The sequence below is a fragment of the Microcebus murinus genome, chromosome 1, assembly GCF_040939455.1.
Source record: "Microcebus murinus isolate Inina chromosome 1, M.murinus_Inina_mat1.0, whole genome shotgun sequence".
Lineage (NCBI taxonomy): Eukaryota > Metazoa > Chordata > Mammalia > Primates > Cheirogaleidae > Microcebus > Microcebus murinus.
The window spans coordinates 45963967-45990897 of NC_134104.1; the positions used below are offsets into that span (position 1 = coordinate 45963967).

At 39.0% G+C, this 26931-nt stretch overlaps 1 protein-coding gene across 1 annotated transcript in view; it reads left to right on the forward strand.

Annotated features, from left to right (window-relative positions):
• Positions 1 to 3311: 3311 nt before the first annotated feature.
• Positions 3312 to 26931, forward strand: part of LOC105859376 (transmembrane protein 45A-like) — a 36796-nt gene continuing 13176 nt past the window's right edge. Inside the window, exons 1-3 of the mRNA XM_012743129.3 lie at positions 3312 to 3450; positions 24949 to 25141; positions 25596 to 25802. Of these exons, the coding sequence (XP_012598583.2) occupies positions 3445 to 3450; positions 24949 to 25141; positions 25596 to 25802 (406 nt within the window). The 5' untranslated portion in view covers positions 3312 to 3444. The remainder of the gene's footprint in view (positions 3451 to 24948; positions 25142 to 25595; positions 25803 to 26931) is intronic.

Sequence of the window (26931 nt, forward strand, 5' to 3'; positions counted from 1 at the left end):
TAAAAAATTACTTTTTAGTGAATTTTTCATTCATATCCTGAATTTATTTATTTTTTGGTTGTCTTGGTTTTCAACCAAGCTTGATCCCACTGAGGTTACTTGTGATCCATATTTTGAGTTCAACTTCAATCTCATTGAGCTTGATCTATATTTTGAATTCCATATCTGACATTTCAAAACTTCCTGGCCAGGCATGGTGGATCATGCCTGTAATCATAGCACTCTGGGAGGCCAACTGGGTGGATCGTTTGAGCTCAGGAGTTTGAGACCAGCCTGAGCAAGAGCGAGATCGTGTCTCTACTAAAAAAATAAAAATTAGCTGTACAACTGAAAATCTATATATAAAATATTAACTGGGCATGGTGGCACATGCCTGTAGTCTCAGCTACTCGGGAGCCTGAGGCATTAGGATCTCTTCAGCCCAGGAGTTTGAGGTTGCTGTGAGCTAAGCTGACACGACGACACTCTAGCTCCGGCAACAGAGTGAGACTCTATCTCAAAAACAAACAAACAAGCAAACAAAAAAACCCCACAAAAGACAAAAGAAAGCAAAACAATTTCCTTTTGGTTGAAATCAATAGCTAGAGAGTTAGTGTGATCCTTTGGGGGTGTCGAGAGAGCCTGAATTTTTCATATTGCTGGAGATCTTATGCTGATATCTTATCAACTGAAACCTTTTCCCTGAGCTTAAAATAGGTAACTTTCTGGTTCAGCTATTCTTCTCAGCAGCAGAAACACTTTCTGTCCATGAAGGAAGGCAAATGAACCACACCCCCTGTGCAGACCTGGGCACAGTGATCCGAGTACTAGTGGGAGTGTACCCCCATGCAAGCCTAGATCTGGCCATCCTGCAGCATACCTGCACCAATAGCTTGTAGCCTGGGAGTCGAGGTGGCTATGTCTGCAGCATTGGATAGTTGGAGGAAGGGAGGTCCTGATCCCCAGGTTCCTTCCTGGGCTGTCCAGGTTTAAACTCCCAAAATGGCACCTTAGGCCTGTGACTGGAGAGGGTGGAGCCTCTTCCAGGCAAACAGTGTGCAGGAGGTTGCTGGGTGGAGTGTCATAAGCTCGCCTCTCGCCCTCACTGCAGATTGCACACACTGTAGCAGGGTGGTGAGAATTTTCCCAGAAATAGGTAGGAGAGCTTGGGCTCTCCTGCTTCTTTTGAGCTGGGCCAGGCTGCACTTGCACCAGCCTGAACTCAGCCTGAGGGTGAGGTGTTGCCCTGCTTTGAACTTGGAAACTGGCTCCTTGAGTCTATGACCAGAGAGGGTGGGGTCCCTTCCAGGCAAACAGTGTGGGTGAGATGCGAGGGGATACTGTCCACTTTGTCATGGTCTTTTGTTTTTTTTGAGACAGAGTCTCACTCTGTCACCCTGGCTAGAGTGCATTGGCATCATAGCAGCTCACTGCAACCTCAAACTCCTGGGTTCAAGTGATCCTCCTGCCTCAGTCTCCCAGGTAGCTGAAACTACAGGCACACGCCACCATGCCCGGCTAATTTTTTCTATTTTTTGTAGAGAATGGGTCTCAGTCTTTCTCAGGCTGGTCTCGAACTCCTGAGTTCAAGCAGTCCTTCGGCTTCAGCCTCTAGGAGTGCTAGGATTACAGGTGTGAGCCACCGCACTACCTGCGTCTTGGATTTATCGCAGTTTGTAGCAGGGTGTTAGGAATTGTCCTGTGTATGTGTAGGACAGCCTGGGCTCCCTCGTCCCTCCTCAGCTGGGCAGGGCTATGTCAGCCCAAATTCATTCAAGAGCAGGTCACTGCCTGGCTTCAAAACTCCTGAAATGGCATCCTGTGGCCAGAGAGGGCGGCTCCCTTCTCAGGCAGGCTGCCTGGACAGGAAGCTACGGGGAGAGTCGTTTGCTCAAAGCTGGGTCCCACAGCAGCCAGCAGCAGGATGGTGAGCACCATCCAAGATATGTGCTGGAAAGCTTCGTTTCCCTGCCTCTCCCTATGCAGACCAAGGGTGTAACTATGTGAAGCCCAAACTCAGCCCAAGGATGGGGCATTGTCTAGTGTCAAACTAACAAAATGACACCTTCGACCTGCAACCAGAATGGCTGAAGCCCCAACCAGACAGGCAGAATGGGCAAGAAACTGTGGAGAATGCTGCCCACTCAGTCTCAGTCTTGACTGCAGCCCACAGTGGGGCAGTGGACACCTTCCCAGGGTTTTGTGGGAAACCTGGCTCCTCTGTCCCTCCTCAGAGCCTTGCAGTGGCTACAGCCGTGTCCCTGGTTCCCTGGTATCTGGCTCTCAGAATGGCATCTGGCTCAAGCTGCTCTAGGTCAGATGCCTGTGGAATTCCTTGCGAGTTCCCTTTAGGGAACAATGTCTCTGTGTAATCTCCAAGCATCTCCTGTGTAAGACCTGAGAAATGTGTGGGTCAGGGTTTCTCTTGTAACCAAGACTGTAAAAGCTCCTCTGAGAAAGTGGAGCCTGGTGGCTCCTTTGTTAGTGTTTCTCAACATCCAGGATCTTCTCCCAGCTGTTAGCCGGCCCCAGCAGGAAAGTTGCCCTGATCACTCTCCTTACCCCCTTTTGGTGCTTCCTGTTGCTCCCCTGGTGAATCCTAGCATCCTCTCCTGGCAATCGGTTTGAAACGTGAGAGTCTGCTTACTGTTCTGCTTCCTCTCTGAGGAGGAGGCACATACCACCTGTGTCTAGTTGGCCATTGTGATCCTAATCCTAGTATTTTTTTTTAATTCTATACTGATTCCTAATTAAAAAGTTACATTCTGGCCACTCACCCTTTGTCAGTTATAGTTATTTCAAATACCTTTTCTGTCTGTCGTATGTTTTCTAACTACCATTGTGGGAGAGGTATAAGCTCAAGAATGGGTATGAAACCCAGTTCCAATACTTTACATCAGATGACTTTAGATATTTTACTTAATCTGATTGCATCTCAGTCTCTTCATCTGTAAATGGGGGTGATAATAGCATCTATTTCAGAGGCTTTTTTGTGAGGATTAAATGAGTTAAAATGCAGAGAGTTACATGAATGGAGAGTGGTACACAGAAAGGTAGTTAATATTTTGACATATAGAACATGACCTATTATATTACTGCTGCTGGAATCATTCTCTTCATCTTCTGTTTTTGGTTCTCAGAGCAAGTGGTACATGACTGAGGCTAGTGGCTTGGTAGGTGGGATGGCAAGGTGAGTCTTACCTGAAACTGCTCTGTGACACAGTTTTTAGATAGGGAGGCAGGAAGTTAAAAGGGTGTGTACCCTGGATGTGAATGCATTGTGACATAGTCTGAGGGTTTTTCTGCTTGTGCTGGAAATATAAGCTAGGTGCTTTAGTCTGGAAGGAGGAAGAGTAGGCAGTTTTAGATCTAGGGCCAGTTGGCATCTGCTTTTCCCTCTGGAGTCTGGAACATTATAAATTGTTGAGAGAAGACAATTGAATTGAACTTCACATTGAGGAAAGTATGAAGGTAAGGATAATTTAACTAAGAAAACCCACTCAAAACAGTTGAATTTGGGGAGAGAAAGTGCTGGTACAGAATGATGGAGAACCAAGAAATATGAAGGCTACATATAAATGCTTGTGTAGCTTTGCTTTGAGTGTTAAGACAAATTGTAAAGTGAAGCTCAAGAAATATTTCAAATTTGTTTGGTGTATTAGAATTTATACACATGTCTTGAAATATGAGTCACTAATTAAGACTTAAGAATGCTTTATTTTGGTGTGGCTATAGATGAAATTTTAATTTAGGTTTTTTACCATAATGGTATTCATTTTATGTTGAAGTTAGCTATTTGGTCATAATTCCACCAAGAGAATTGTTGAATCTCTTTTTCTGGGGTACTTTGGTTTCTCTCGTCTTTTGGTGTGTAGACCTGGTCTGTGGTTTGTGTGGCTAACACCTGGGAATTAACACTGAACACCTGAGTTAGAACTTGGGCTTTGCCAAATATTATCTCTAATTGTGAGATTTTTGGTGTCATTATGAGTGGAGGGCTTCTTTGGATGGGGTCGAAATAAGAATTTTTAGGATGAACCACTTCTGGAAGCCAGTGATTCAATCTTGTAGCCTATCATGTTAGGTCTGGGTGAGCCACTTTCCCCAGGAGGTTTCAAGTGGTGGATCAGGCAGGGAGGATGCTGAGGAAGGGCCTTCTTGTTTCCTACCTTGGTGCTTTCCCTGAGGTTCTATCAGCTGCCCACAAATATGTTCCACTTTGTGGGTGAGGAAAGCCCTGTGCTTTCCTTCAAAGGAGAATGTGTCTGCCCTTTGGGTTTAGCTCTAATCAAACTCCATGCTACTGTACTTGTCTTTTCCAAGCAGTAAGCTGCACCTGCAGGCAGTAGCAAAGCAGGGACATGTAGATGGCTGTATGGGTTATGGCTGTAGGAGGCAAGAGTGAGTGATGTTTCAGGACCTGAGCAGTTTTTTTTCCTCTAACAATGAAAGTGAGATAAAATGAATACCATCTTCATTACCAGGGATAACTTTGTCTATTTGCTCCCTTAGGCAAATATAGCAAGCCTGCTTTGACTTTGTGTTGTTTGGATATTTTAAACACAGAAAGATTGGAACCATAAGATTGTTTCTGATTAAGTGGTTGAAGATATAGAGGTTCTATAACTGAAGTAGGAAGAAGAACTCATTTTTCCCCCACTCTGATCAACTCTTATCCTTCTTTGACTACTCCCCATTGCCACCTTATTATATCCCAGTGCAGAAAGATACTGGTCCTTTCAGCTTTTGAGGCAGCAGAACCCTCTTAGCTAATCATGGGTTGGGTCAGAAGGACTATTTAGCCTAGACCTGAACATTCAGAGGGGGCCCAGATTTTAAAATTTCAAGCTGTCTACAGCATAGGCAATATGTACACATGTATATTAAGAGTATTTATTAGGTAATTCTAAGCATTTAAAAGCAAACACAATTTTTGCTTGGCCCTCCCAAGCAGGTGAAATTGAAGGGGTTCTGGGAAATCAGCCCCTTCTCCTAGGGGAAAAAGGGGGTCGGGGAGGGTTGAAGTTAGGCAGCACACATGATATGTCTTAATAACCAATTAGTTTTAGGGAAATAGCCAAACTCTAGGATGATTTTCATATTTTAAGGTTGTGCAAGTGGTGAATGACAGTGTTGTCAACCAAAATATGTAACTCGGAAAATTTATTTTCTAGCTGTGGGTGTATAGATAAGGTGATTAATTTGATTTGGGGGGCATGTTGAGTATGAATGGCCTTTGAGACATCAAAGTAGAGATGTTTTGTAAATATGTGATCTTGTAATATAAGAAACACTTAGTTACTCTTGTCAATTTAGAACCTCATAGTATATAAGGCACTATCCAGGCCTAATGGGGAATAGAAAGAATAGATTTTATGGCTCCTGATTTCAAGTATTTTGTTTGATTGCAATTCAGGTATTGAATAACCACAGAAAATGCCAGTAACTATCCAGACAACAGAAAGAGAAGTGCATGAATGATTGCCAGATGAACTGTATAGATGCATCTTGCTTTTCTGTAGTTACTATCCAAGTAGAATTGTTCAGATCATTGTGTGATCCTGTGCAGGGCATGTCCCAGCCCTCATAACAGCCAGGAGCACTCACTGGCTTGAGATCCTGCCTGCTGGCAGATGGTCAGGAGAAGCTGCAGAGTTGGGGAGGGTGGAAAGGAGCGAGGCCTGCTCCAGATGGCAGGTCTCAGACAGTCCCACCCCCACATGTAGAATTTCTGGCTATTCCAGCCAGAGGGCCATTCCAGCCCCTCCCTGAAAGCTTTGCCCAGACACAGAGAATAGACCTTTGGCTCCTGCTAACAGCATTAGTGGTGCTTGAGGGAATGCTTATCCAACCAAGCTCCACCCAAACTCACTCCCGGACCTGCCTTCACTGAGGTGGAGAATAAGGACAAACCTAGAAGTCCTAGTGCCCCACCCACCATCTGAGGTACTAGAGTGCCTCTCCAGAGTAAAAAGAGCTGGTTACAGGACCCCAAAACAACACTGTAGCCTGCTTCTCCTAGCAAGTGCCACCTACTGACAGGGAGGTCATTCTGCACACCCTTTTACAGAATCTACTGACTCATCATATAGGGTGTGGTGGAATCTCACCCACAAACATCACCTACAGTCTCAGATTCTAAACAATGTATGTCATTATCCAAATGAAAATCTAAAGGTAGGAAGCAACAAGCGATCCAGATGAGAAGAAATAAGTGAAAGAACTATGGAAGTAGGAAGACTAAAACAGAAAGCACAGCCACATAGAAGAAAAATAGCCCTTAAGAAATGGACATCAACCAAACTCAGAATACTAAAATGACAGAAGAAGAATTTCAAACATTGATTGTAAGAAAATTCAATGACTTGCAAGAAAAAATGGATAACCAACACAAAGAAACCAAACACACAAAAAATTTATAACCTGGAAGAAAACTTCAATAAAGAAACTGAAATAATAAAGAATAATCAAACAGAATTCCTGGAAATGAAGAATCTATTTAAAACAAAGTGGAAAGCCTCAAGAACAGGGTGGATCAAATAGAAGAAAGAATCTCAGAGATTGAAGATACAAACTTCCAATTAAATAATCACAGAGATAGAGCAGAGAAATAAGAGAAACAAGCAAAGCCTACAACAATTGTGGGATTGTGAATAAACATGAAGGTTAGTGGGGATTCTGGAAGGAGAAGAAGAAAACACTCAAGGCTTGGATAAGCTATTTGAAGATATAATAGAGAAAAACCTTCTAGGCCTTGCTAAAAATCTAGATATCCAAGTATGAGAAACTCAAAGGACCCCTGGGAGATTCATTGTAAACAGGAAGACACCATGACATACAGTCATCAGACTGACCAAAATATCAACTAAAGAGGCCCTTATACAAGCTGTAAGATGAAAGAAACAAGTAGCATATAAAGGAAAGCGAATCCGAATAACGCCAGACTTCTCTACTGAAACCTTACAAGCAAGGAGAGACTGGGGCCCCATTCTCACTCTTATAAAACAGAATAATCCCCAGCCTAGAATCTTGTACCATGCAAAACTAAGTTTTGTATATGAAGTAGAAATAAAGACATTCTCATATAAGCAAATACTGGGAGAATTCACAAAGATAAGACCAGCCCTCCAAGAAGTACTCAAAACAATGCTACCCTTGGATCAGCACAATAAACACTAATGAATGTAAAACCACTCAAAACCTAAAGATCAAAGGCCAGATACCACGTGGCTCAAGAGAGAAAACAAAGCAACAAAGTACAACCCAACATATTAAACAAAAATCAGCCCCACCTATCAGTAACCTCAATAAATGTGAGTGGCTTGAACTCCCCACTCAAGAGACATAGGCTGGGCGAATGGATAAAAAAAAATACAAGCCAAGTATCTGATGTCTTCAGGAAGCACATTTAGCCTGCAAGGATGCATTTAGATTAAGGATAAAGGAGTGGAGAAAAACATTTCAAGCAAATGAAAGCCAAATAAAGGCTGGTATGGCAGTTTTGATTCCAGATAACTTAGTAGTTAAATCCACAAAAGTAATAAAAGACAAAAAACGTCACTATATAATAGTGAAGGGTACAGTTCAACAAGAAGACATAACAAATCTAAATATATATGCACCCAACTTAGGTGCACCCAGATTTATGAAGCAAACTGTACTTGATCTAAACAAATGGATAAACAATAACACCATAATAGCTGGAGACTTTAATACCCCGCTGACAGCACAGAACAGATCCTCCAAACAGAATATTAACAAAGAAATAATGTACTTAAACAGAACTTTAGAATAATGGGCCTGACTGACATTTACAGGACATTCTACCTAAAAACCACTGAATATACATTCTTTTCATTAGCTCATGGATCATTCTCTAAGATTGACCATATCCTAGGACACAAAGCATATCTCAAATAATTTAAAAATATAGAAATTATACCACATATCTTTTCAGATCACAATGGAATAAAAGTAGAAATCAACCCTAACAAGAACTCTCATTTCTACACAAAGTAATGGAAACTAAACAACCTTTACTGAATGATCACCTCATAAATGAGGAAATCAAGATTGAAACCAAAAGACTCCTTGAACTAAATGACAAAGGTGATACAAGTTACCAAAATCTGTTGGACACAGCTAAAGCAGTCCTGAGAGGAAAGTTTATTTTCATAAATGCCTATATCCAAAAATCAAACATATCACAAATAGACAACCTAATGAATCATCTCAAAGAGCTGGAAAAAGAACAGACCAACCCTAACTGAGCAGAAGAAATGAAATCATTAAGATAAAATCATAACTAAATGAAATTGACAACAGGGAAACTATATGGAAGATTAATAAAACAAAAAGTTGGCTCTTTCAAAAAATAAACAAAATTGACACACCTTTGGTTAGACTAATGAAAAGCAAAAAAGAAAAATCTCTAATAAACTCAATTAGGAATAATAAAGGAGAAAATACAACTGATGCCACATAGATACAAGATATAATTTATGAATACTATAAAAACCTTTATGCCCAAAAACTAGAAAATGTGGAGGCAATGGAAAAATTCTTAGAAACACACAGCCTCCCTAGGCTCAGCCAGGAAGAAATAGAATACCTGAACAGACCAATATAAAGTACTGAAATTGAAATAGCAATAAAAAAACATTTCTAAAAAGAAAAGTCCCAGAAGAGATGGTTTCACATCCAAATTTTACCACACCTACAAAGAAGAACTGGTGCCTATCCTACAGAAATTATTCCACAACATCAAAGAGGATGGAATGCTCCCCAACACATTTTATGAAGCCAACATAACTCTGATACCAAAACCAAGAAAGGATGAAACAAAAAAAGAAAACTACAGACCAATATCCCTTATGAATATAGATGTAAAAGTTCTCAACAAAATCCTAGTCAATAGAATCCAGGTGCTTATTAAGAAAATAATCCATCACAACCCAGTGGGCTTCATCCCAGAGATACAGGGATGGGTCAACATACACAAATCTATAAATATACTTCACTATATAAACAGAAGCCAAAACAAAGACTATATGATCCTCTCAATAGATCCAGAAAAAGCATTTGACAAAATTCGACACGCTTTTATGATAAGAACACTCAACAAAATAGGCATAGACGGGGCTTACCTAAAAATGATACAAGCCAGATATGAGAAACCGACAGCCAACATCATACTGAATGGGGAAAAATTGAAAGCATTGCCACCTAGGACTGGAAAAAAGCAAGGGTGCCCACTATCTCCATTTCTATTCAACGTAGTGCTGAAAGTCTTTGCTATAGCAAAAATGGTAGCAGTAGAGATCAAACCTCACTCTTTGCTGATGGCATGATATTATACCTAGAAAACCCCAAGAATTCAACCAAGAGACTCCTTATATTGATAAATAAATTCAGTAAAGTCTCAGGATTCAAAATCAATACACACAAATTAGAGGCATTCATATATGCCAACAACAGTCAAAGTGAGAACCTAATCAAAGACTCAATTCCCTTCAAAATAGCAACAAAGAAAATAAAGTACCTAGGAATATATTTAAGGAGGTAAAAGACCTCTACAGGGAGAAGTATGAAACACTGATGAAGGAAATAGCAGAGGATGTAAACAGGTGGAGGAATATATACCATGCTCATGGGTTGGCAGAATCAACATTGTTAAAATGTCTATACTAACCAAAGTGACCTACAGATTCAATGCAATCCTTATTAAAATACCATCATCATTTTTCACAAATATAGATAAAATAATTTTACACTTTGTATGGAACCAGAGAAGACACTGTATAGCAAAATCAATCCTAGGCAATAAAAACAAAATAGGAGGTATCATTTATGAGACTTCAAACTGTACTACAAGGTTATAGTAATTAAAAGAGCTTAACACTGGCACAAGAAGAGGGACATTGACCAGTGGAACAGAACAGTGAACCCAGATATAAAACCATCCTCATATAGCCAACTAATCTTCAACAAAGCAGACAAAAACTGGGGAAAAGAATCCTTATTCAATAAATGGTGCTGGGAAAACTAGATAGCCACATGTAGAAGACTGAAACAGGGCCCACACCTTTCACCTCTCTCAAAAGTCAACTCACACTTGATAACAGACTTGGACCTTAGGTGTGAAAATATTAGAATTCTAGAGGAAAACATTGGCAATACTCTTCTACACATTGGCCCAGGGAAAGAATTTATGAAGAAGACTGCAAAGGCAATCACAACATCAACAAAAATAAATAAATGGGATATGATCAAATTAAAAGGCTTTTGCACAGCCAAAGAAACTGTCAAGAGACCAAACAGCCAACTCTCAGAATGGGAAAGAATTTTCACAAGCTACATATCTGATAAAGTGCTGATAACTAGAATCTATTTAGAACTCAGGAAAATCAGCAAGGAAAAATCAAACAACCCTATTAAAAAGTGGGCAAAGAACATGAACAGAAACTTTTCAAAAGAAGACAGAATAATGTCCAATAAACATGAAAAAATGCTCAACATCTCTAATCATCAGGGAAATGCAAATCAAAGCCACAATTTGATATCACTTATCTCTGGTGTGAATGGCATTTATTAACAAATCCCCAAACAATAAATGCTGGCATGGATGTGGAGAGTTGGGAACACTCCTACATTGCTACTGGGACTACAAACTAGTACAACCTTTGTGTAAAGCAATATCAAGATACCTTAAGGTGATACAAGTGGTCTACCACTTGATCCAGCAATCCCAATATTGGGCATCTACCCAAAAGAACAAAAGTCACTCTATGAAAAATACACCTGCACTTGAATGTTTATAGCAGCACAATTCACAATTGCAAAGATGTGGAAAAAACTCAAGTGCCCATCAACACCTGGGTGTATTAATAAAATGTGGTATCTGTGTATCAGGGAGTACTATTCAACTATAAGAAACAACGGTGATCTAGGACCTCTTGTATTTTCCTGGATAGAGCTGGAACCCATTCCATTAAGTGAAGTATCCCAAGAATGGAAAAATAAATACCACATGTACTCACCAGAAAATTGGTATTAACTGATAAACACCTAAGTGGACATATAGGAATAACATTTATCAGGTGTTGGGCAAGTGGGGGAAAGAGGATGGGTATATACATACTAAATGAGTGCAATGCACACCAACTGGTGGATTGACTTGCTTAAAGCTCTGACTCGAGGTGGGAGGAGGGAGCAAGGGCAATATGCATAATAATAACATTTATACCCCATAATATGCTGAAAAAAATTAAAAACATTAAAAAAAGAAGATAGACAAAAAAAAAAAAAAGTAAAAAAAGGAATACCTTGGAATATACTTAACCAGAAAAGTGAAAAATCTCTACAAGGAGAACTAGAAAATACTGATTAAAGAAATTAAAGAAGGCACAAACAAATGTAAAGCATTTCATGTTCATGCTTTGGAAAAATCAATGTTGTTAAACTGTTCACACTGCCCAAAGTAATCTACAGATTCAATACAATTCCTAACAAAATACAAATATCATTTTTCACAGAACTAAAAAAAACCACCCTAAATTCATATGGAACCCAAAAATAACATGAATAGAATCCTAAGCAAAAAGAAAAATCTGGAGGCATCACATTACCTAACTTAAAATTATACTACTAGGTGACACTAACTGAAAAAGCATAGTCCTGGTGTAAAAGTAGACAAACACACCAATAGAATAGAATAGAGAACCCAGTAATAAAGCCAAATACCTAAACAGACAAAAGCATTTATTGGGGAAAGGACATCCTATTCAATAAATGGTGATAAGAAAATTGGATAGCCTCATGCAGAAGAATGAAACTGAATCTCTATGTCTCACAATATAATAAAATTAACTCAATGTGGATTAAAACTTAAATGTAAGACCTGAAATTATAAAAATATTAGAAGAAAATTTAGGAAAAAGTATCCTAGACTTTGGCCTAGGTAAACAATTTATGACTAAGACCCCAAAAACAAATACAACAAAAACAAGAATAAATAAATGGGGCTTAATCATACTAAAAAGCTTCTGCACAGCAAAAGAAATAATCATCAGAGTAAATAGAAAGTCTGCAGAATGGTAGGAAATATTCACAATCCTTACATTTGACAAAGGCCTAATATCCAGAATCTATAAGGAATTCAAACAAATCAGCAAGGAAAAAATAAATAATCCCAATAAAAAAGTGGGAAAAGAAATCAACAGACATTTTTCAAAAGAGAAACAAATGGCCAAGAAACACATGAAAAAATGCTGAACCTCACTAATCATTAGAGGAATGCAAATTAAAACCACCATGAGATACCACCTTACCCCTGTCAGAATGGCCATTATAAAAAAGTCAAAAAACAATAGATGCTGGCCTGGATGCTGTGAAGAGTGGACACTACTACACTGTTGGTGGGAATGTAAATTAGTATAACCTCTATGTTAAACAGTATGTAGATTTGTCAAAGAACTAAAAATAGATCTATTATTTGATCAAGCAATCCCACTACTGGGGATCTACCAAGAGGAAAATAAGTCATTTTATAAAAAAGACACCTACACCAATGTGTTTATTGTAGCATAATTCCTTATTGCAAAGATATGGAACCAGCATACATGACCACCCACTGAGGAGTGGACAAAGGCAATATGGCATATGTATACTGTGGACTACTACTATGCCATCAAAAAGAATGAAATAATGTCTTTTGCAGCAACTTGGATAAATTTGGAGGCCATTATTCCAAGTGAAGTAACCGAGGAACACAAAACCAATTACCACATGTTCTCCCTTATAAGTGGGAGCTAAGCAATGGGTATGCATGATCACACAGAGTGATTTAGTGGACACTGGAGATTCAGAGGTGGGGAGGTTGGGTGTGCAGGATGAAAAATTACCTACTGGGTATAATGTACACTATTCGGGTGACAAGTCTATTAAAAGCACATACTTCTGCACTATGCAATTCAGCCATGTGACAAAAAACCACTGGTACCTCCTAAATCTATTTAATAAAAAGAAAAATAAGGAAAAAAAGGAAGAGAAAAATTGTCCCCTCTATTGGCATAGAATAAGATTAGACAACTCAACAGAAGACAAAAACCCTAATGATCAATGATTATATGAAAAGATGTTCAATTCACTAGAAATAAAAAAAACTAATTAAAAACAAGTATTTTTCACCAATTTGATTGGAAAAATTAAAAAGATCTATTATATCAAGTGTTGGTGAGGGTATAAGGAAATGGGAACACTCATCCATTCCTAAAAATTTAAATTGTCATTACTACTCTGCCAAGAATTTGGCAGTGGCTAAGATAGTTGAAAGTGCATATACCCCATAATCCAGGAATTCAGTTTGTGCTATGTACCCCAGAAAAGTTTTTATACACATTCTCTAGTGTCTGTAAAGGAAAAATTTCATTTCTACATTACTTGTAGTAGCATAAAATTGGAAATAATCTGAACATCTATTAATAGAGAAATGAGTAAATAACACAATGTTAACATACATACAGCAGAATATGACACTACAGTTAAGAGATTTTTTAAAAAATAAAAAGAGGTAGATCTGTTCTTCACAGCATAGATTTTGAAAGCATTTGGTTGAGTAAAAAAATGCACATTGCAAAGTACTGATAAACTTTGATACAATTTATGTACTGTTTTTAAATACCTAAAAAATAATACTGAAACATATTGAACATATAAAAACATATAAAAATAATACTGAAACATACTGAACAATGAAAAATATTCATTGTTCATGGACATACATGAATATTAAAATATAAAAGAGACACTGCAAGGATAAACACTAATAATTCTTTTCTGCAGAAGATAAGGGGAAACAGAAATGAGGCATGTCAAGGGATACTTAAACATTAACATTTTGTTTCTTTTATTAAAACAAAAACTTGAAGCAAATGATACAAAATATCAGTCCACCATAGTTGGAATACAATATTTTTTTTGTGCTTTTCACTATTTTTGAAAAGTGAATTTTATTTGTGAGAGTAGTTTTGTTTATTTATTTATTTTTATTTTTTTATTACAGAATATTACGGGGGTACAAATGTTAAGGTTACATACATTGCCCTTGTCTCCCCTCCCCCCACAAGTCAGAGCTTCAAGTTTGTCCATCCTCTAGATGGTGTGCATCACGCTCACTATGTATATCTATCCCATCCCTCCTCCCCACTCCCACCTGCCCCACACCCGACAAATGTTTGTTTTTCTTTTTTTCTTAACATTTTGGTTACATTTTATATCTTTGCGTCTCCCTAGCAAGGGTTGTTAGAGGTATGTCCTTCCCCTCCACAATGTTCACCACATTCCTCAGATGTGGGACTACCAGTCCAATCCCAGAATCCCTGGTGAACACCGCCACCCTTTGAGCACCATAGTGTCAATCAGTCAGTACCAGTTTGATGGTGAGTATATATGGAGCCCGTTATTCTGATCTTATGTCACCTCACTTTGGATAATGGGCTTACATTCAATCCAGGGTAATATAAGTGGTACTAGCATGCTTTCATTTCTTGGAACTGAGTAATATTTCATTGTAAACATATACCAAATTTTAATAATCCACTCATGAATTGACGGACACTTGGGTTGTTTCCACATCCTTGTAATAGTGAATTGTGCTGCCATAAACATTTGGGTAAAGATTTTTTTATAATAAAATGTCTCATTCTCTTTTAGGTAGATGCTTAATAATGCTATTGCTGGATCAAATGATATTTCTATTTTTAGCTCTTTGAGATATCTCCAAATTCTTTTCCACAAAGGTTGCATGAATTTGCAGTCCCACCAGCAGTGTAAGAGTTGTTTCTGTCTCTCCACGTCCTCACCGGCATTTGTTGTTTTGGGATTTCTTGATACAGGCCATTCTCACTGTGGTTTTGAATTGCATTTCTCTAATGATTAGCAATGTTGAGCATTTTTTAATATGTTTGTTGGCTGTTATTCTGTCTTCTTTAGAAAAGTTTCTGTTCATTTCCGTTGCCCATCTCATGAGGGGGTTGTTTGATATTTTTCTTGTTAATTCTTTTGAGCTATAGATAGAGTTTTGTTATCAGACCTTTATTGGAAGTGTAGAGAGCAAATATTTTCTCCCATTGTGTAGGTTGTCTATTTGCTTTAATAGGTTCCTTGGTTGTACAGAAGATTTTTAATTTGATCAGGTCCCATTTGTTTATTTTTGTTGCGGTGATGGCTTTGGGGATCTTCTTCAAGAATTATTTGCCTAGGCCAATGTCCAAGAGGATTTTCCCAACCTCTTCTAGGATTCTTAAGGTTTCATCCCTTAGGTTTAAATCTGTTATCCATCTTGAGTGGATTTTTGTGAGAGGTGAGAGGTAGGGATCCTGATTCAATCTTCTATATGTAGCTATTCAGTTTTCCCAGCACCATTTATTGAAGAGAGATTCTTTTCCCCATTGTATATTTTTGTCTGCTTTATCAAAGATTAGGTTACTTTATGCAGATGGTTTCATCTCTCTAATCTCAGTCCTATTCCAAATATTGATGCTTCTGTTTTTGTGCCAGTGCCATGCTAAATTAATTATTATTGTTTTATAGTACAGCTTGAAGTCAGGAAGACTAATGCCTCCCAGTTTATTCTTTTTGCTTAAGATTGCTTTGGCTATACGTGTTTTTTTCTGGTTCCATACAAAGTGCAGAATTATTTTTCCTAGATCTGTAAAGAATGATGGTGGTACTTTGATGGGGATTGCATTAATTCTGTAGATGACTGAGGTAATATTGGCATTTTAATGATATTGATTCTACCAATCCATGAACAAGGTAGATTTTTCCATCTGTTTACATATTTTACAGTTTCTTTTCTTAGTTTTTCATAGTTCTCCTTGTATAAGTCTTTCATATCTTTCGTTAAATATATTTCTATATATTTAATTTTCTTTGGTGCTATAGTAAAAGGTATTGCATTTTTGTTTTAGTTTTAGTTTAATGGTTCTTGCCATATATGAATACCTGGGATTTGTGTATATTTGTTTTGTAACCTAAGACTTTACCAAGTTCATTTATCAAGTCTAGGAGTCTCTTAGATGAATCCATGGGCTTTTCTAGATATCATATCATCAGTGAACAGCAAGAGTTTGATCTCATCTGCACTCACTTAGATGCCCTTAGTATCCCTCTCTTGCCTGATTGTTATAGCTAGGACTTTGAGCTGTATGTTGAATGGAAGTGGACATAGTGGCATCGTTGTCTAGTTCCAGTTCAAAGTGGGAATGGTTTTAATTTTTCCCAATTCAGTTTGATATTGGCCATGGGTTTGTCATAAATGGACTTTATAATATTGAGGTATGAGCTGCCTAAGCCTATTTTGGAGTTTTTACCATAAAGGTGTGGTGGACTTTGTCAAATGCTTTTTCTGCATCTATTGAGAGAATCATATGGTCTTTGTTCTTGTTTTTATTTATGAGGCTAATTGCACCGATTGACCTGCGTATGTTGAACCAGCCTTGCATCCTTGAAATAAAGCCCACCTGTTCATGGTGAATTGTTTTGCTGTGCTGCGGAATTCTATTTGCTAAAATTTTGTTGAGGATTTTTGCCTCTATATTCATGAGGGATATTGGTCTGTAATTTCCTTTTTTGTTGTGTCCTATCCTGGCTGTGGTATCAAGGTGATACTGGCTTCGTACAGTGAGTTAGGAAGCATACCATGCTTCTCAATGGTGTGGAGTAGTTTCTGTAGTATAGGTGTGAGTTCATCTTTGTATGTTTGGTAAAACTCTGAAATACAGACATCTGATCCAGGACTTTTCCATGTGGGGAGGTTGTCAATTATTGTTCCAATTTCTGTGCTTGAGATTGTTCTATTTAGGAATTCTGTTACCTCTGTTCACGTCTTGGCTGAACTTAGGGAGGTTGTATGAATCCAGGAATTTGTCCATTTTTTCCTTATTATATAGTTTTTGGGCATATAGTTTTTTTATAGTAGTCAAACATAATGTTGTGGATTTCTGTGGTGTCTGCTTTGATCTCTCCTTTTTCATTTCTTATTGAGTTTATTAGAGTCGTTTTCCTTGAGTTCTTTTCAATCTAGCAAGAGGGCCATCAATTTTGTTTGTCTTTTTGAAAAACCATCTTCTGGTTTTTTTTTTTTTTTTTTTTTTTTTTTTTTTTTTTTTGAGACAGAGTCTCGCTTTGTTGCCCAGGCTAGAGTGAGTGCCGTGGCGTCAGCCTAGCTCACAGCAACCTCAAACTCCTGGGCTCGAGTGATCCTTCTGCCTCAGCCTCCCGAGTAGCTGGGACTACAGGCATGCGCCACCATGCCCGGCTAATTTTTTATATATATATCAGTTGGCCAATTAATTTCTTTCTATTTATAGTAGAGACGGGGTCTACGCTCTTGCTCAGGCTGGTTTTGAACTCCTGACCTTGAGCAATCCGCCCGCCTCGGCCTCCCAAGAGCTAGGATTACAGGCGTGAGCCACAGCGCCCGGCCCATCTTCTGGTTTTGTAGATCTTCCACATAATTTTCATGTTCTCAATTTCATTTAGTTCTGCCCTGATCTTAGTTATATCTTTTCTTCAACTAGGATGGGAATTGGTTTGCTCTTCTTTTTCCAATTCCTTGAGTCTATTCATTATGTTGTCAGTATCTAAGCTTTCTGTTTTTTGGATGTGAGCATTTATTGCTGTTAGTTTTCCTCTCAGGTATGCTTTTGCTGTATCCCACAGGTTTTGGTAACATGTGTATCCATTATCATTTTGTTCGAAGAAACTCTTGATTTCCCTCTGAATTTCCTCCTTGACCCAATAATTCTTCAATAATAGATTGTTTAGTTTCCATGACTTTGTGAAGTGATGTTTCTATAGGAGTTGAACTCTAATTTCAAATCACTATGGTCAGAGAAGATACACTATAATTTCTATTTTTTAAAAATTTGTTGTGATCTGATTTGCAGTCTAGTATGTGATCAATTTTGGAGAAGAATCCTGGGCTGCCAAGGAGAATGTAAATTCAACTTTATTTGGGTGGAATGTTCTGTAGAGATCTGTCAACCTTTTTGATCAAGAGCTATGTTTAAGCCCATTATTTCTTTGCTTATTTTCTGTTTGTAGGATCTATCCAGTTCATTCAGTGGAGTGTTAAAGTCCACTGCTACTTATGGCAGTATTGTTTAACATGATCTTTAGATCATACAAAGTTTGCTTTATGTAATTGGGTGCTCCTGCAATGGGTGCATAAATATTAAGAATTATTAAATCTTCTTATTGGATCTTCCCTTTCACCATTATGTAGTGGCCATCTTTATCCTTTTTTACTTTTGCTATTTTAAAGCTTATTTAAAATATTAAATATTTAAATATAAAATATTATTTGCAAATAGCATAGCTACCTCTGTTTTCTTTTGACTTTCATTTGCCTGGATGATAGTTTTCCATCCCTTGACTTTCAGCCAGAAGGCATCTTTGTGGGTTAGATGTGTTTCCTGTAGATAGCAGATACTAGGCTTGTGGATTTTTATCCATTCTGCCAGGCTATGCCTCTTCAGAGGACAGTTTAAGCCATTTACACTTATTGAGAGGATTGAAATCGGAGGAAAATTTCCATTCATATCGTTGGGTGAAATCCTGTTGCTTTGTATTACTCCTTGAGCCATCATGCAGTTTAAGTTCTATCCTTTAACTCTTTAAAGATTTACTTTGAGGAGGGTCTGTAGTCCTGTTTGGTGTGTAAGGCAGGTCTGAGTACTGATGGTAGGACTGGTGTGGTCTTTGTAAATTCCTTCAGTGATTGCTTGTCTGAGAAGGACTTTATTTCTCCCTCATAGATGAAACTTTATTTTGCCATATAAAGAATTCTAGGTTGGGCTTTATCCTGTTTCAGAAGATTAAGTATAGGCATCCAATCCCTCCTGGCTTATATGGTTTCAGTTGAGAAGTCTGCTGTTAGTCTGATAGGATTTCCTTTGTAGGTTATTTGTTGTTATTGTCTCGCTGCATGGAAGATTGCTTCTTTCTTGTTTACTTTGGTTAACCTAATAACCACTTGATGAGGTGATTGCCTTTTCATGTTTAGTCTCCCAGCAGCCTTATGTGCCTCTTGTATCTGGATATAAAGATTTCTGGCCTGACTCAGCATATTTTCCTCCAGTATTCTTTGAAATGAGTTTTCTTGCCATTGTAAATCTTCTTCTTTCCATTCTGGGATCCCAATCAATACGAGATTCAGCATTTTTACATAATCCCACACTTCTTGTAAGCTTTGGTCCTGTCTCTTGTTTCTGTGTTCCCTTTCTTCCTCTGATTTGTTTAGCACATAGGCATAATCTCTAAGCTGTGAGATTCTTTCCTCTGCATGATCCATCATATTCTTGAGGCTTTCCACTGTATTTTGGAGGTCCTTGAATGTTTCCTTCATTGCCAGGATTTCTGCTTGGTTTTTCTGTATTATTTCAATTTCTTTGGAGAATTTTTCATTCATTTCCTGAATTGTTCTTGTGGTTTCTCTATGCTGGGATTCTATTTCCTCTTCAATTCCATTGACTTTTCTAACAATCCATATTTGGAATTCTTTCTCTGTCAGTTTAATCATATCATGTAAATTGGTGTCAGTTGATGGAGATCAAATATTTTCTTTTGAAGGTGAGTTGGCTCTCTGATCTTTCATGTTTCCTGTGATCTTTTGCTGGTTCTTTCTCATCTGGATACTTTTTCAAGGACTGGATGTGCTGGGACTGGATTATGAGCTAAATTCTGTGATTCCAAAGGAATGATTCTTGGCAGAAATGGGGACATGTGCTCTGGTCCTGTATTGTCCAGGATCAAATGGAGTTTGATCCTGTTGGGTTATCTTTGGCCTGATGTCTTCACCTTCTGCCTACAGAGTTTAGTGGGTTTTTGCCCCTTGCTTAGACACCTAAGGGTTAGATCACTCTTGTGAGTGCGAGTCCGCTATCAACCACTAGGTTGAGTCATAGGCACTATATTAGGCTCTGAGTTTACTCTCTCTTTTGTTACCTATGGCTTGTGAAGAGGAGTCAATTATCAAAGTATTCCAAGTCATTTGTATTGTGCTCTTAGTCTCCAAATAGGATATATAGGTATCTCAGTCTTTAGGGAATGTCCTACCAATCCCAAGGGTCCCTAGAGTCCTGTTACTACATTAGGTGGGGTGAGAGGAACATCAGGTATCAGTGAGCCTAAGAGAGAATACTTCAGAGGTTGCTTCATCTGTAGCTAGTGGGGAGTTATTAATATGTTATTCAGAGATCTTTTGTCACTCTTGCGGAGAAGCTCCTGGTTGGGGGAAACAATTGATGCAAATGCTAAGGACTATGGTCTACATTTTCTTTCCTGAATGACAGGCCTGTAAACTGGCAATAATCTGGGTGTCAAGGCCAGGCCCTTGTATTATGAACTTATCAGATGATCAAAACCAGCCAGCTGTATGTAGACATCACTTTGACCCCTTTTGCTTAATTCCAAGGTCCCCCATATACAAGCAAGTCATACAGGAAAGTGAAATTTCTCCTTTCTTCCAATCTTCCAGGGATGAGTCTCTTTTGGTGGGCTGGGGCGGAGGCAATGGATGAGACTGCCACAAGTCTCAGAGTGGGAAACGTCTTTTCTTATTTTTGCCTCCCCCAAGGGTGGAGTCTGCCCTGTCATGGGGAAGATAACCCACCAACCTGGGGGAATTGGCAATTCCTAGGGATACGTTGCATCTCAGCCTAGGAAGTGATTACTCTTATTCCCCTAATAAGTGATTAGGGGAATAATAATACTAATAAGTGATTACTCTTATTCTCCCCTCCAACGACAGGGTTTATCAAGTTGGTATGTGGCCTAAATCTCAGGGCTATTGGAGGGTCCGAGGCCACTGAAGGTCCCTGATCAGAGAGTGACCAGCCATGCCACTCCACCCCTGAAGGGGTGGGGTCAGTCCCTTCCACATGAAACCCCAGTGGCCTGGTTGCCACCAAGGGCCATCTTCAACCCCAGCAGATCTCAGCCCAGATAGCGAACTCCCTCAACCCTCCACAATTCCCCAGAATGGGGCTTCCCCTTTGTCTGGAAGCACCAGCTATCAGGCCATAGTAAAGAGGTCAACCTGGGACACAGCTTGGTAAGCTATCCTGAAAGCTGCTAGTACTACCTTTCAGCTGCTGACAGGGAGATGGAAGCGAACCAGAGGTAACAGTCTTGCCACATGGGTTTTGGGTTGAACAGCCTCTTTCTCAACTCCGCCCAGGGTGGAGTCAGTCCCTTTGGCGAGAAGCACCCAGGCCCAAGTCTCAGGAGGGTGTGGGTGGTATGTCACCCCAGGTCACATCTGGAAAAACAGCCTCCTTCGGTGCTTCGTTTTGCCAAGATGGACTCTGCTCTCTGGGCACAGAGCACAAGTGGCTCGGTGGGGTGAGAGACTGCCCAAGTCCAATCTGGAGAGACAGCAGTGCATGCAACCACTCTCCCCCTTTCGCCCCTTTAAATGCAGAGTCCGAGCCCAAGCCACCAGAATGGGAAGACCTGGGGTAGGTTTGGAGGAGTAGACAGTTTTTCTCCTTATTTCCCTCTTCCAAAAGCCTGACTCATTCAGCTGGGCTAGGGCAACTGGGAGGTCTGAGACCACTTCCAGAACAGCTATCCAAAGCGTTTGCAAGGTATGGAGTGGGAGGTGCCTGCCCTCCCAGTGTCAGCTAAGAAGGTGCCTGCAGGGCAGAAAGCTCAGCTTGTTTTGGCAGTCTGTCTCCAAGCCGCCCACTGAGCCCACTGTGTCCCCAACTCACTGAGATGCAACAGTTTAGGTGCAGAGATCTGCACTCTCTGTCTATCCAGCACCAGCAAAAGCCTCAGCTATTTCCAAGGGCAGAGCCTCCATTAAGGCATACACCCCCCATCCTGGTCCTGGTCCTGGAAGTGTCCTGAAGTGAGATGCCTCTCTCCGCACTGGCTCCTAAGGTAGGGGGAAGCATCTGCTGAGTTTGGACCCTCCCGCACCCAAAACTGACTTGGCAGAGCTCTCAGAAGAGTTCAAAAATTTCCCTGCTCCAGGCTCTACTCCACATAGCCCTTCTGCCTGCTCTACCACTTCCCACCAACTTCAGGAACTTCCCTGCCTGTGTGGGTGTGGAGTTTGATGGGGGAAGGACCATCTCCCTGTGCAGGGCAGAACCAATGCCTCCGCTGGCCGGGTGAGCCACACTTCCTCCCAGTTGTATATTTCTGACTCTCCAGGTTTTGTGGAAGCTTGTTCCATTCACCTTTGATTTTTGCCACTGTTTTTTTCCTTGTCCCCTGATGCTTCTCTGCAGGTCCACAAAACTGATCCTGTGGAAGTACAGTTCACTCACATGTGGTTATCCGCTCTCTTCACTTCCCACTCTGTGAGCAGAGAGCCAGGAGGTCACCCTAATCCACCATTTTCCCTGTGATATATTAGTTTTAGGGAAATAGCCAAACTCTAGGATGATTTTCATATTTTAAGGTTGTGCAAGGGGTGAATGGCAGTGTTGTCAACCAAAATAGGTAATTCAGAAAATTTATTTTCTAATAGTGGCTGTGTAGATAAGATGATTAATTTGATTTAGGGGAATGTTGAATAGAAAGAGGAATAAATTTTATGACTCCTCATTTCAAGTTTGTTGTCTAATTAAAGTTAAGGTATTGATAACCATAGAAGATCCCAATAACCCTCTAGACAACAGGAAGAGAAATGTTATAGGCAGTACATGACCAATTGCCAGATGAATTCTATAGATGCATCTTGGTTTTCTGTAGTTACTAACCAAGTATAATTGTTCATTTGGTTTTACTGGTTTTATTCTGGTAGTTTGAGATGGTTTGAGGATGGCATGAGCTTATTAAATAGCACTGTGAGTTATTAATACTTACTTTGGAGTACTCATTTTAATCTTGTGAAGTAGGGACTGTTATTTGTCCCATTTTACAGAAGGGGAATCTGTGGAAACTCAAGGTTAAATAACTTTCCTAGAGTCATATAAATAATAAATGATAAAGTCATATAATAATAAATAATAAAGTGAGTATTCAGAACTAGTGGGTCTGAATCCAAAGACCCATTCTCTCATTTTGTTATCCTATTCTTTTCACTTAATATATCCTCTATTGTTTAAGTTATTTGAAAACTTTATTTATAGTGGTTGAGATATTTATTTAATCATTCTCCTAATGACTATATTTGTAATTATGTCTTCAGGATAAATCCTGCAAGTGGGCTTCCTGTACTAAGAAATAAAAAACATTTAAGGTTCCCTAAATCACATAAACTTCTTTTCCAGGAAAGTTGAAAAATTTTACAATTTGGATGCATTTTTCAATCCCATGCAGAAGTGTTTTTTAACCCTACATGCTTGCTTATACCAAAACAAACAGTAGAACTCAAAAATGCTGGTAAAAGATGGTGGTTAGAATAATAAATCAGAGACTATCAGAGGAGGAAGGAACTCCAGGTACCATCTAGGCCCAACTCCTCCTTTTATTAATTAAGAACTAAGGTTACAGAGCTTAGAGGACATGCGTCAAACTATACCACTAAAGTCAGGACAAGAACCTGAGCTTAGCACTATGTGATATGTTGAGTCTGAATCTCTAGGACACTTTGGATGATTTGAGGATGTCCTGAAATGTCCATCAGGGATCTTGAGTGGCGATTTAAGAGACTTAGTGTTTGGGTCCGCTTCACAGTTTTCCCCTAAGCTTCATAGTGTGTCAGAGGGGTAGGGAAGTAATGCAGAGGGGTCTGTACTGAACTGAGAGGCCCCGTATTCACCCACAGAGATAAAGATGTCTGCTGGGTCAGGGGCCATTCTGAAATTCCCTCTTATAAGTTTTCTTAGATCTGAGCTGCTGTCAGATCCACAAGGATAATCTGGATTCTCTCTTTATTATTCTATTAATGGTAAGACACCTTGAACAAAGGCCTGCTCATATAATTATAAAGTCACATAATTCAAGATTAATTTTGTATAGCACTGAGCAAAAATAGAGATCAGTTTGATTTAATAGCCAGAGGTGACTCCACCATATGGCAATAGTATAAACAAAATTTGCAATTTGTTTTGGCTTGGTATCTGGCAAGGTAGGGCTAAGCTGTTTTTTCAAAAAACCACAGAGTTTCAATGGGGTAGCGCAATAAATGTTCTTTCTTGCAAAATGAGAAGCAAGCTGGTTGATCATCCTCTGTATTATAGATATGCCATGCCACCATTGCCAAGTTAGGAAGAGAATGAAAAAAGAGTTATGTAGACTCTTAACTGTCACAGCCTGTAAGTGACACATGCCAGTTCTGTTCACAGTCCATTAGCCAGAATTAAAACAGGGTTCCAATCCAACTGGAGGAGAGGCTGGGGAAAGTGGGGAGAGGCTCACAGATATTGGATGAACACTAATGGGTGCCTCCATGCACTTGATGCTTGATACTTTGAAATTATCTACTCTAAAAACTTTGTAGGCCATTCACATCATTTCAACTTTTAAACATAAAGGTAATACTTTCTTATTACTTTCCTTTTAATATGCTGGAAGGGCAGCCGTATGGTGAAGTGCATACTGTCATTTAAAGAAATCCTTTTTACCTCTGTGTTAAAAACAACAGAATTTTGCCAATAGCTATCTGGGCAAGCATTTAACTTTTTAAAAACTGTATCCCTATAGAAAATGGCATAATAATCCCTCATTCATGAGTATGTTGAAAAAATTAGGTTGGAGATTGTATGTAAAACACTTGACATAGGGACCAGTGCACGGTTAAGTGTTTATCAAATGTGAATTTTTATTCTATTTTTAATGGTATTTTTGATATTGTAGTGGGATCCACTATTGTCCACGGGGATACGGGATCCTGAGAATCAGTGATATATTCATAATCATTGGAAGATGGAGTACTTTAGGGGGACAAGTGATGTTTTGTCCAGGTTCCAGAAATAAAATCTTTTCATCATCTATATGTTCTTGTAGGTCATAGTGAATTTCAAAGGTCATGCTCTTCCTGGAACCCTCTTTATTATTTTGAGCCTTTGGTGGAGTACAAGGAGTATTCTGAAATATGTCTGTAAAAAGCAAAAGCAGACATTCTACCTTCGTTCCAAAGCATTATTCCATCGAGTAGAACTTTTGGAAGGAACTATAGTAGTTGGCATGGCTTTAACCGGTGAGTGGACCATTTCTGTGTACTATTTTCTCCTAATGGATATTTTTACATACAAAGAAAATATCCAATATAACATCAAGAAATTGCCAAATAAATTTTTAAATAAAAATCTATTAACACATTCTAATTTTACTTTCTCTCTGACATATTAATAATTTGTTAGGAAGGTGACACCTCATGTTTATAATCAGTGGAACAAAGATCATCAGCACTGAAGATCTGAAATTACTGTTTGACTCATTGGTTATCTTTGACTAAAACTGGTTATTTGAACCAGCATCTGAACTTCTAAAACAACACTAAAGCATCAGTGCTCAGCTGCTGGGGAACAGCCTAGATAGAAGAATTGATGACAATAGATTAAAATGAGCAAAGAGCTGATCTTCCTGCATCTTCTTGCATTCTAGGTAAAGTTATGGAAAGGGTTGCTAAACTGTTAAATGTTTTTCTACAGGCATGATTGCAGAGCAATTTATTCCTAGAGGGCCCCACCTGATCTTATATAAAGAGGGCAAGTGGAACAAACTCCTTAGCTGGCATCATTTCACTATGTATTTCTTCTTTGGGCTGATGGGCGTGGCACACATCCTATGTGTCACCATCCGTTCACTTCCCTCCTCCTTACCCAAGTTAATGTTGTCAAATGCCTTATTTGTGGAAGGTAAGTATAAGTATTTTTCTGTATCTTTCTTTATTAGTGGGCATTTGTGTAGGCCTTTATAATAATATACCTTTGGTGGTACTATAGCCTTGATTGATAGGGCTATTTTTCTGGGCCATAATGGGTTTCCTAAGCAGGATGACAAAGATCGTCCCTCCCTACTGACTCATTTAGTAGAATTGGGCAAGCACAATCATTCAAAGTGGTTTCTTCACACTTCACATCTGTATTAAAGAACCACTTTCAATAGTTCCTTATGTCTATGTTGTCCCTAAGATTAACATTCTTTCCACTTTTAACAAGTGAAAACTGAACACAGTGAAGCATGAATATCCTGAAATGAGGCAACTACTCACAACAGAACAGCTTCCACCATCTACTAACTAGCCCTTTTAATATTGATATGGCAAAACCCTGCCATTATATGATAAGTAGCATCCAAAAAATTCAGCCACCTAAAATTATGAGTTCATAATTTTGAGAGGTTAATTAAAAGAATATTTTTAGTTCAATTCCCAGTTGCTGTGGAGGGAAAAAGGAAACAGGTGTTTAATCACTTATTGTTATTTATTACAGGTATTAGAAATAGATCATGAAATTTCAAAAGACCCAAATTAATCAGAAGGCAGTTCCTCCCTGCTCATGTTGCTTCTGGCATCTGAAATAAAACTGTTGCCCATTTCTCTTTGGGAACAAGGGCTAGATAAAAGATGGGTGTCAACAACTAAGAGCCTGATTCTTGTTATCTCAGGGTGTTGCTATATTTTGAATGAACATCCTTTTCTGTTTATACCATTGAAAAGGATTAAGATGAAGGTGGCATCTCTCCAGTGGATGCAAAAGGCAGTTAAGTTTCTATTTCTTGGCAGCTTCTCAGAGCATCTTGTCATACCTGTCAGAGTCCGCCCTTATGATCTGTGAGTGGACTGAGTTCCTTAAGGTGAGGCTTTGGCTTATCCATCTGTGTGTCATCTTAATTCTTGCTCCCCTGCTTCTTTGTGCTTATTATTCCTCATCTTGCATACAGGATGCTTTGAAATATAGTTAGTTGAAAGTGTCAAAAGGTGTTAGAGGAAAGAATAAAGGTTGGGGAAGAGAAAAAGGGTTATATTTCAACGATTCCACTCCA